The sequence below is a fragment of the Schistocerca cancellata genome, chromosome 2 (genome assembly GCF_023864275.1).
Source record: "Schistocerca cancellata isolate TAMUIC-IGC-003103 chromosome 2, iqSchCanc2.1, whole genome shotgun sequence".
NCBI classification, from domain to species: domain Eukaryota; kingdom Metazoa; phylum Arthropoda; class Insecta; order Orthoptera; family Acrididae; genus Schistocerca; species Schistocerca cancellata.
In genome coordinates, this window is record NC_064627.1 from 930297880 (window position 1) to 930310004 (window position 12125).

General features: G+C 36.1%; 1 protein-coding gene across 1 annotated transcript in view; it reads right to left on the reverse strand.

Annotated features, from left to right (window-relative positions):
• Window positions 1–1225: 1225 nt before the first annotated feature.
• The window catches only part of LOC126162888 (transcription factor Dp-1), a 235072-nt gene continuing 224172 nt past the window's right edge, over window positions 1226–12125 (reverse strand). The window contains exon 11 of the mRNA XM_049919688.1: window positions 1226–2019. Coding sequence (XP_049775645.1) covers window positions 1808–2019 — 212 coding nt within the window. The 3' untranslated portion in view covers window positions 1226–1807. The remainder of the gene's footprint in view (window positions 2020–12125) is intronic.

The window sequence follows — 12125 nt, forward strand, 5'->3', positions numbered from 1 at the left end:
AGCTCTTGATATTAAGACAATATTCTGTTGTAGTCTTTCTCAGAGTATGATTGCACAATAAAGCCAGTGATGCCCACTCTTAATAATCTCATATCTACATTTAGGATTCATTGTTTACAACTTCACTACTTACTGTATGTTATACCCAGGGTGTAGAAAGGGACTGGACTTTTATATGAAATCTAGTGCAGGCACCTTGAGGTTAATTATAACAGCATTAAATAATATTTATTATGTAATCACCAACAAAAGATGCAGCAGCAATCATTGCAGTTTTATTGTTTTAACATGTAAAATTATGATGATGATGACGACAATGATGTACAAATGCACAAATGTATGCATGCAACCTAATTACATTTTACTATAAAACAAGTCTACACTACATTCAAAACAGTATCCAACAGTCTTGGATATCCCCACATACAAGGGTGCTTCGTAAAAATAATTTCACTGAAATCATTGGGCACATGGTATCCTGAGTTACATCTGATTAGCCTCATCTCATTTTGGAATGAAAGCAAAGAGGCATTTAAAAGTTATAGCAGAAATCTAGTCCTGCCAGAATTCCTCATAACAAGGAACATCACTATTAACAATTGTTTACATTTTTATACAATATTAATCACACTCAAGAAGCTCTCAAAGACTACCATTTAAGGTAAACAATCACAGACTTTCTATTTACAGTGTTTATTGCATAGCTACGTACAACCATTGCAACACACTAATGTAAGTTCATATTTCATATAAAAACAAAAAATTAGAGTAAAGAAAGCACTGTGATTTTTCACCCTCCATTTGTACCTGATAAAATGTGCTCTATGTAGTGAAAAACTTTTTGATGGCTCTCCACAGGCCACAATCAACTTACAGTAATAACTGGCAGAAAGAAACTTTACCATGTTAATTGCAGCTCAGTTATTAATTTTAAAAATATATTTTATTAGTTGCAATTTTTCTTTATATCAACAGTCACATCCTCATTCCACTGTCGTGAGACACACTAAAATTGGAATGAGAGAACGCTTTGTGTTTTGTAACAACTAGTAAAAGCAACTACATAGCAGAAGAAAATACTGTAGTGTGGATCTAACTGTGGCATTAAACTTTCATACCATGACCGACTATTGTAACAACAAATCATCTGTAAAGTGCCAGTGAAATATATGGTTGTTGCCAATTACAAGCCCATTTCTTGCAATGCTCTTCTTTTGAAATATTGAACAAAAAAAAAAAAAAAAACCTGTGTAAATCCAATTTAAAATTACACAGACTTTCTTACAATGTTACTGAAGCTCTTTCAATGTACAATGATCATAAAATTTTATTCCATAAATTCAAGCTTAAAGATCCAATTACTATGGTCCCTGTCAAATAACACACTGTCCAAAGGCTTCTTACAACTGCAGTTCTCCTGTCAATTATTACAGTGAAAAATGTACTAATATTTATCTGGCTGGACGGTGAATATGACTTGCTGGTAGGGTGCTCAAGTAGTAACAAACTGAGAAATAAGGAAAAGACAACAGTACCAGCCTTTTGCAGCCCTATAAATACACATATAAATAGAATTAAGCACCAGGCAGTTCAGAAAACAATGTCAAAGACTGCAATACTTTCAGACAAGAGATTCAATGAATAAGAATGAGGAGGAGGAGGAGGAGGAGGAGGAGGAGGGGGGGCAGTAGGAGGGGGGAGGAGAAGGAAGAAGAAGAAATAAATATACACTTGTAAAACTGATACGATGCAACACTCCAGCAAGAACATACACATTTTCACAGTCTCACAGTGAGTGTCAAGGCAACTAATTTACTTCAAGGTCACTCGAAATGTCAGACTCCTCATCAGAAAAATCTTGTATAGAAGGAGACAATGGATCAGACAATGATGCATGTGACGATGGTCTTGAAAGTTCATTGACGCCAAGACTAGCATCCAGGTCATCCACAGAAAGAGATGAACTTGGCCCGGCTTCCAAATCTGGCAGAACTGTATCGAAGTGCCCACTGGCTAATTCTGCACAAGCAACATTAAAACAGGGAAGAAAAATTATTAGTCACATGAACACATTGCAAATTATATATCTACACCACATGGGAAATGTAAATACAAGTAAGATGCATGGCTTAGAGTGTTGAAGGCCAGAATTATTATTACAGAGATTGAACTGAAGTGTATTCTACTTACTCAAACTTACTCTTATTCACGCACTACTAAAAATTTTCGTCCTGGCACTACTTAACATGTGATATTTCTTGTCAAGCATTTCTTATCTTATAAACGTCATTTTAGATATGATTCACTCCCGCCTGAAGTACCTTCTATACAGGGTTGCAGCCTGTACTTTTTATAATAAAGTATTGTACACTACTGCAGAGAATTGCTTGCTATACTTTGTGGGAACGAAGTACATGAAAATACTTTACTTCACATAGTTTTAATTTTTTATACAATTCATTTTACATTAAGTCATTAAAAGACCACAAAAGCTGATTGTACTCTTGCGTATAATACATTGGCTAAGTAACTGAATCATGAACTTAGTACTGTTTCTGAATGCAACCTGAACTCAAATGTTAATGATGGATCAAGGCTACTTCAGTAAACTGAAAACTACAAAACATAATTTTAATCATGAAACAAATGAAAGAGGTAGTGAATATGTTACACTGAAAAAAGTGCCAAAAAGATTGATATGATGATACAAATGACAAAACTATTGTCTATGTATGAAAGTCTATGGGAAATCAAACATGGTGTTTGGTTAACTAATGATCCACGAAACAAATATAATTAGCAATTTATGTAGAGTTACATTTACAACTACTTCGGTTTGTGTGTGTGTGTGTTTTTTTGTTTGTTGTTATCGTGATGGCTGTAGGTGAAGTGAATGGTCTGATCTCGTTATTTTCAGGTTAAGAAAGATCTAACAGGGTGTATACACGGACATGGGGAGAAAATACACTATACCCTGGGTGAAAATACATTTTTTCCATGTTAAGCTGCAACAAAATTTCCCTCAGAGCTATAAAACTTACCAATCATTTGAATGGTAACGGTTTTATACATCAGCATAGAACTCCTTCCTGGAATTTAGGCAACTGTATATTTTCATATTATGAAAATATAAATGCAAATTCCACCAAACTGAGCATGATAGCTTCAGAAGCACTGAAATCGAGATTGTGATGTGTTCTTGTCAGCCAGTCATAGCTCATGTCACTTTAACTCGCCAGCCAATGACGACAGATATTCAGAGCACAGAAAATGTGATGTACTAGGTCACACACTTTTACTCAGTGTGATCGATTGAAGTCTGCTGCTGATTGTGTGCTGTTGTGTGCAGTGATTGTTAATATTATTTACAAAAATGAGTGAAGAGACTGTACCTGTTTCTTCTAGTGACTTGCCATAAATTTCCATGTCACTTCTATGACACATTAATCCATTACATCCGGGGTGTCCAACCCACAGGCCTCATGCGGCCTAAGAAGTGAGCAACTATCACACAATTTTTGGGGGTGGGGGAATTCCATTTATGTACAGATAAGATAAACTAAATACTTCCAGCACATGTAAGTTCAGCAGAAATTATTAATGTTAAGTATATTACATGCAGTCCAAAAATATTCGCCTTTTTCCAATGTGGTTCACGTAAGCTGGACACACCAGCATTACATGTTCATTTCTTTTATTTGCTATAAGCTTGCTGCTTTGGGAAAAGGAGGCTGGGCTTGTCACAGCAGCCAATGTGCTACAAGCTGATACCAAGCTTCCGCTCCCAGCATCCTATGCAAAGACCCTAGTAAAACTGTGCGATCAGCCAACAGCAACATCCCTGTTAAGTAGTGCGAACACACAATTAAGAAAAGTTAACTGTTTGAATTACTATAATGCAGTATGATCAGCTAACCTTTCACATATAATATTGGTTGTTGAAATTTTTTTGCTGTTTTTCTGAGGGTGTGGTTAGGCAGAATCCTAAGAGCACAGCTTAAATTGCAGCTCCGTGAACCAAATGTTTTATGGGTTACCTGGCCAAATACTTATTCCTCGAGCACTTCAGCTTCTCCATAGAAAAGCTATTTACGTGTGAAACTGCTCAAGAACTCACCCCACAATTTTTCTCTCTTTCTTTTGTGAGGGATGATTATACTTTTTGCTATTGTTATTGCATAATTTGTAATCTATGAAAGAACTAAAATAAAAATGAAAAACTATCCTGCAGCTTGGTCTTTTTTAGTGTGCGTTACCCTTTAATATATATCAAACACAAATCTTCCAGTAAAATTTTAAATAATGGCATAAAAGAATGTTCCTCTGGGCCCGAAATTTTTCTATAGTCTGAATAAAATTACTCAATAGTTGACACGTCACGTGTTTTACCTGGTTTCTGCCAGCATTGCCAAACTGCCGCAACAATCAGTCAGTTCAATTCTAATTCCTTGTCCCACATTCTTTCTGGATGTATTTGGATTCTGAATCATGGGTCTGGCACTTTTATTTTGTATTTCATCACCACACGACAAACACCACACACAAATAACGATGCTAATGAAACATATGTTGCATACATAGCACTAACTAAACACTGCTGGATATTTCCGTAGAAGACATGATTCAGTGCCACACGTGCAGTTATCATAATCGAAGAAATCGGCTTAGATTAGATAAGTTTCATACAACATGGCATGTCACCAAGTTTTTGAAGGCTGTGATCCATAAATGCAACTGGGTGATTACAGTGAAAAATATAACAACCTGACTCAATGTTTTACTTTAGCACAACAGTTAGTGTAGTTACTTGCCGCCATATTGAAGGTTGTATATTGGAATCTCATCAAAAGAGTTAGATAATCATTCTTATTCCATTAATTAATTTAAAAGTAACTTTTTCATTTCTAATTCTTTGCCACATCATTATCACCATCTTCGTGTTGACTATTTTATTTGCTATTATTTTTCTATGTATCCTTTTTTAGTCTGGAATCTGCCTGTGCCATTCATAATCCACAAACAAGTGCCAAAGAGGACTGCTCATTGGCTGGTAATGCAGCAGCTTGTGTAGCCAGTGAGAGGACAGTTTTAGGTAAACAATGATAGCGAGAAATTAACAGTTTGCTTTTAGCACTGAAACTGAACTTTTTCTGTCTTGACTTGTTCGGGGAGGTTAGCTTTAATAGCCCCAAACAAAGTGATTGTGATTTTAGTTCTGCTGCAGACTGCTAAACATCGCTTTATTGGATACATTACACATCACGAGGCTGTGGTTAGCTTAGGACAAGAGTTTAAATTAGGAGCTACAAAATGGGTCTCCTGCTGCAGTTTAGTGATTGGTCACGTAACAGCAGCTGTTGACAAAGCATCTCACATTTCGGACATACCTTGTGGCGGTTACTTCCAGCAGTGCTCCACATTACATATTAATAGCATTTGTACAGTGGCTTGTCATGTTTGTGTGTCACTTATAACTGAGTGGCAGCCGGTGGCCAATGTGGCAACACCAAAGCATGTAACAGACATCACCTATCAAGCAATTTTAAATGGCTGATCCTGAAAGTGTTAAGTTTTGAATGAGAATCAAATACTCCGCAGTTTAAGAAATTCATCACATACTCTCACACGTAATATAATTCATACTGCTTAAAAGGCAATTTACTTTGAAAGTAACGCTTCTCAAATCACCATTTGCAACATTTACATATAACCTGTCAGAAATGTAAACAGTTGTGATATCACACTCACATGAAGCAATCTGTTATGAGGTATTTCATGGTCTTCATCCTAAATACTTTTGATGAATTTTGCTGTTGGCAGACACTTGTGTGCGCACTGTGTTTTGTTGTTGTAAATGGTGCACTTTCTTTGCAACTGAAGTTTTATTTTGGTGTTATTATCTCGTTTATCTTTTACTGCTGCAGTACCGGGCTAAAGCAAAATTGTTTGGTAGACTATCAATTCTTACCAGTCAATATTAAAAATATTTAATGAGAACTAACACAATGGAACATTACTGGGTTTTTCCCGGATTTCCTGGGGCATATACACCCTGCCTTGGTAAAAAATGTCATACAAGTAAATCGGATACGGAAAAACATCCGAACTCTGCTGCTGAACTAACCTGTAAAACATAATTTGTCCAACAACAGTTGGATTGTATTGTACAACTGAGTAAAATTATTTATGTTAATACAAGAATAGCTTCAAGCGTCTGTCTGGCTAGAACCAAAAGGGAAACTCTAGCTGTAGAGATACTGGAGTCATACGCTATTTAAAATGCAAGATCTAAACACAGACAAACCACACAGGCCAATGAAAAACTTTTTTTAAAATTTGATAGCTGATCTTTATAGATTTTTATGAGCTGAATCCAAATCTAGCCTTAGGTTTTTTGTATCACCCATAGTCTTCGAGCAATATGCTTTTTATTATATAGTATAAAAATCCTATGCTATATGGTAAACAGGGGAAATTAATGAAATGGTTTGTTACAACATAAACATGGTTTGTATTTAAAGTAAGCTATTTAAAACAATAATATGTGTTAATAGAGGTTTCCCTTGTCAGCTGGAATTGATTTGTGTTTTCTTTCTCTTTTTTTTCTTTGAAGCTTCTTGTGTAGCTTTTTCTACGATGAGTTCACTTGCTGAACTTTTTGGTGAAGTGACCAACAATAGCCCACATCATGTTGGTGCTCCAGCGGCCTTGGTAGCGTTTTTTCATCACTTTAAATGTCCTGGTGAAAACACTCTTCTTGCTCCTCACTAACATCTCCCTTATTATCCAGGAAGTAATCAAGGTGACTGTTCAAACAGTGAACTTTCAGGCTCATTAAACACCCTAAAGTTTTAAACTTCTTTAACATTGTAGCTATAATGGAAACATATTATGGGTTTTTTCATGTCCTAAGAACTTCGTAACAACTTGCTTGAATGACACCCAGGCTTCTTTCTAATTTAAGGTCATTGTGGATTCAATGTTAACATCAATTTTCTAAAGACAGGCCCGACAAAGACGTTTTCTTTCAGTTTAGCTTCTGAAAGTGTGGAAACTTTTGGCAGAGGTACTTAAAACTGGGTCCATCTTTAGGCAAAGCCTTTACAAACTGTTTCATTAGGCCTAACTTTATATGTAGAGGTGGTAGGAGCACGTTTTATGGATCTACAATGTTTTTTTTTAGAATGTTCTTCTCACCAGGTTTTAAAGACTCCATCACAGGCCAGTGCTTTCTACACCAGTGTTGATCCGAAGCCCTACTGTCCCATTCACACAAGAAACATGGAAATTTGGTAAAGCCACTTTGCTGACCAAGAAGCATGCACGTTACTTTTAAATTGCCACATATCATCCAACCATGAGCAGAGTAGCCTATTTTATTTAGCACTATTTCTAGGTTTTCACAGCTTGCTTTCATATGTACAGAATGTCTAACAGGTATAAATGCATACTAGTCACCATTGTGTAATAAAACAGCCTTATAGTAGTTTTGGATGAATCAATGAATAGCCTCCAGTCTTCCTTTTTGTATTCAATACCAAATTCATTCATCAGACCAGGAATGTCTGAGCAGTATATTAAATCTCCTTCTTGTTGAAAAAAACTTGGGAAATTGCTGCTCTCTCTTTCAATACATGTATATGCTGGTTCCAACTGCCAATAAGTTCTTTTCTTTTAATCTAGAGCCAAACAATTCAGCTTTTTCTTTCATTAAGCCCAGATCTTTAATCAAATTGTTAACCTTGGTCTGTGCAAACAATTTGGGCTCTAGACTTTCTGTATTACAATGAAATTCATCATCATCTGGTTCATCTAAATCAGATTGTACATCAGAAAATACTTCTGTTGGAAAAGAATTTAAATCATCTGGTGGTTCAGGAACCGGCAAGTCTACAACATGCCCTACTGGTTGGATGGAGGGCGGAAGGTTAGGTTAGCTTATTACCTTCTTGTTTTTTGAATTATGACCAGTAATATCAACACTGCAAAAGTAGCAATCATCAGAATCTTGGGTCCCTCCACACCATAGTAACAGCAAATCTAAAGGCTTTTTTCTCCTTTTGGACCATTTTCTCAGATCTTCAACACACACATAACATACCTTATGCGGTGCCCAAGATTTATCTTGATCACCAAGTTTAGATACAAAGTATGATAGATAAACCTTTTTCACAAAGTCTGTAATGTTTCTTCGGCGTTTTTTAATCACAAATTCACCACAAATATAGCAAAAACTGTCAGCAGAGTTTTTACAACCATGAGTAGACACTGTACTGAGCACATGTGCAGGAAATGGGAGAGAGAGGTTAGGTTGACAGTAAAGAAAACACCATCTGTTAACACAAAAACAGAACTGATCTTTTTGCCAGTGAATGTTTTTCAGCAGTGCTACCAATGCAACGTCATCTAGATTCATTACACCTCCTTTTTCAATTATTTTAACTATATAAAAGCTGTAGAATTCTTTAAAAAAATTGCTTAATTTAATAAATTTATCTGTAAAATGTGAAAGAATGGTGAGTGATACAGTTTAAGTATCATATTTGGATTTCCCACCCTTAAAAACATAAGAATACGATATTATCAGCAAAAAAAGGTTTTTCCATCATTGGCCTGTTTTATTTTACTGCTCGCAAACAGATGCTTCTAACAAGAAAAACATAAAACTGTTTCCATTAGTGGTATAATATTTTACAGCCAGAAATTGCTTTTAAAATAAGTTACCCAGTTTTGGAATCCTATGTTGCACACCAACTTCAAGATGCCGCATCAACAAGTGATTGAATTGGTTGTTGTTGATGATCATGAAAAAGAGTGGCTAGTCTGCTGATGGCATGTTGAAAAATACAAGTTACCTTTTCATAATGTACCCGAGCTAATGCTGACAACAAAACTACTAATTTTGGCGTAAACCATTCTTTATTTACAAATGTGACAGATTTGGTACCAGATTTGATGAAGGGAAATTGTAATTCATCTGCAGTGCCTATAACTGTGTGAGACATGCCACAACATTGTCTTACAACACAGGCATTGTAATTTTGAAAATTTATACTAAATTCCACTCTGCTGTAAAAAGAGCAAAATTGAAAAAAAAAAAAATAAAAAAAAAAATATTATAGAATCCGTGGATGGCAAGTTCCATGAAGTGAAACACCATATGGGAACAAAATAGCCCTCTCCTTTACCCTGCACACGTATATTATTAAATTAGAAAGCAATCAGCATTATTTTGTAAGCTTAGAAGGAATTTGTTCAATGATTTTGCAAAATTTATTCGTGCTTAACACTGACAAAGTCTTGACTGACATTTACTTCAATTTTTGTAGCTAAATTAACCCTATTTATTAAAACTATAAAATGCTTGAAAGGCAACTGCATAAGAATTTTGGATGTGTATAATATCTTGGAGAATCTTAAACACGACCAATAAAATGAAAGTAAGATCTTTTTGTTTGACATGATACAAGTTGTTTTTACATGAACTGACTAGGGAATTCACAGATCTGTTTTATAAATTTGCTGACAAACCTTTAGAATATGTAAATAAAAGGTTCATTTGAGGGACACAAACAGTTTATTTACAGCACCAAGAAATATAAATTTAAAAAACGATGTTGAATTTCACTTTTTGTTAACATGGTTAAAAATTTAAAGCTGTAAAATTTGAATTTAAATATGAATGATTTTTTCAAGTAAACTGCATTATTAAACAAATTATGGTCAATTATATATTTCTGAAATTTTGGGGATTTACCCACTGCACACAAATGACAACAAATATTTAATAAGAGAAAGTATGACTTTACAAATCTGCAAAAATTAATTTCATTTCTATCATCGATTCCCACTACTTCAGTATTCACAGAGAGTGAGTTTCTATTGTGGTGAGTATTAAGTGGCAGGACGAAAGAATTAAAGCACACACAAACTTGAAAAAAAAAAATGAGTTATTTATTTATCTTAAATGTAGAGTGCAAAGATGCTCTGCATTGAAAATTAAGCAAATTAAATAATACTTTAAGATACAAAGTATTTTTCCCTACCTGTAACAACCAATACACTATTTGCTCAGAGAAAAGTGGCAACCCTAACCCTATGTGACACACACACACACACACACACACACACACACACACACACACACACACACACACACACACACACAGAGAGAGAGAGAGAGAGAGAGAGAGAGAGAGAGAGAGAGAGAGAGAGAGAGAGTAATGGTGTTTGGTTTGTGGGACGCTCAACTGCGCGATCACCAACGCCCGTACAAAGTCCCAATTTTTAACAGTCCTATATATTTAAAAACAAAGATGTGTGACTTACCAAATGAAAGTGCTGGCAGGTCGACACTATTATAACTATATATATATATAATTAAAAAGAAAGATGATGAGACTTACCAAACAAAAGCGCTGGCAGGTCGATAGACACACAAACAAACACAAACATACACACAAAAATGAGGATCACCCTGTGGCTAAACATGCCTTGGTGCACAGCCAGCACATCTTGGCACAGTGTTACACCGTCCGGGTTATCTGGATACTTCCCACTAACACCAACCTGTCTGAACTCCGGAGATGGGAACTTGCCCTTCAGCATATCCTCTCTTCTCGCTATCCGCCAGGCCTCAATCTCCGCTAATTTCTAATTTCAATCTGCCGCCGCTCATACCTCACCTGTCTTTCAACATCATCTTTGCCTCTGTACTTCCGTCCCGACTGACATCTCTGCCCAAACTCTTTGCCTTTACAAATGTCTGCTTGTGTCTGTGTATATGCGGATGGATATGTGTGTGTGTGTGCGCGAGTGTATACCTGTCCTTTTTTCCCCCTAAGGTAAGTCTTTCCGCTCCCGGGATTGGAATGACTCCTTACCCTCTCCCTCAAAACCCATATCCTTTTGTCTTCCCTTCTCCTTCCCTCTTTCCTGACGAGGCAACCGTTGGTTGCGAAAGCTAGATTTTTGTGTGTATGTTTGTGTTTGTTTGTGTGTCTATCGACCTGCCAGCGCTTTTGTTTGGTAAGTCTCATCATCTTTCTTTTTAATTATATTTTTCCCACGTGGAATGTTTCCCTCTATTATATTCATATATATATGGTTATAATAGAAGGAAACATTCCATGAAGGAAAAATATACCTAAAAACAAAGATGATGTGACTTACCAACTTACTTACGACCTGCCAGCACTTTCATTTGGTAAATTATATATATATATATATATATATATATATATATATATATATATGAATATAATAGAGGGAAACGTTCCACGTGGGAAAAATATATTTAAAAAGAAAGATGATGAGACTTACCAAACAAAAGCGCTGGCAGGTCGATAGACACACAGACAAACACAAACATACACACAAAATCTAGCTTTCGCAACCAATGGTTGCCTCGTCAGGAAAGAGGGAAGGAGAGGGAAAGACAAAAGGATTTGGGTTTTAAGGGAGAGGGTAAGGAGTCATTCCAATCCCGGGAGCGGAAAGACTTACCTTAGGGGGAAAAAAGGAGGGAAAAAAGGACAGGTATACACTCGCACACACACACATATCCATCCTCATATATGAGGATGGATATGTGTGTGTGTGCGAGTGTATACCTGTCCTTTTTTCCCTCCTTTTTTCCCCCTAAGGTAAGTCTTTCCGCTCCCGGGATTGGAATGACTCCTTACCCTCTCCCTTAAAACCCAAATCCTTTTGTCTTTCCCTCTCCTTCCCTCTTTCCTGACGAGGCAACCATTGGTTGCGAAAGCTAGATTTTGTGTGTATGTTTGTGTTTGTCTGTGTGTCTATCGACCTGCCAGCGCTTTTGTTTGGTAAGTCTCATCATCTTTCTTTTTAAATATATATATATATATAGAGGGAAACAGTCCACGTGGGAAAAATATATCTAAAAACAAAGATGATGTGACTTACCAAACGAAAGCGAAAGCTTGAATTTTGTGTGTGTGTTTGTGTGTCTATCAACCTGCCAGCACTTTCGTTTGGTAAGTCACATCATCTTTGTTTTTATATATATGTGTTACAAAAAGGTACGGCCAAACTTTAAGGAAACATTCCTCACACACAAATAAAGAAAAGATGTTATGTGGACATGTGTCCGGAAACGCTTA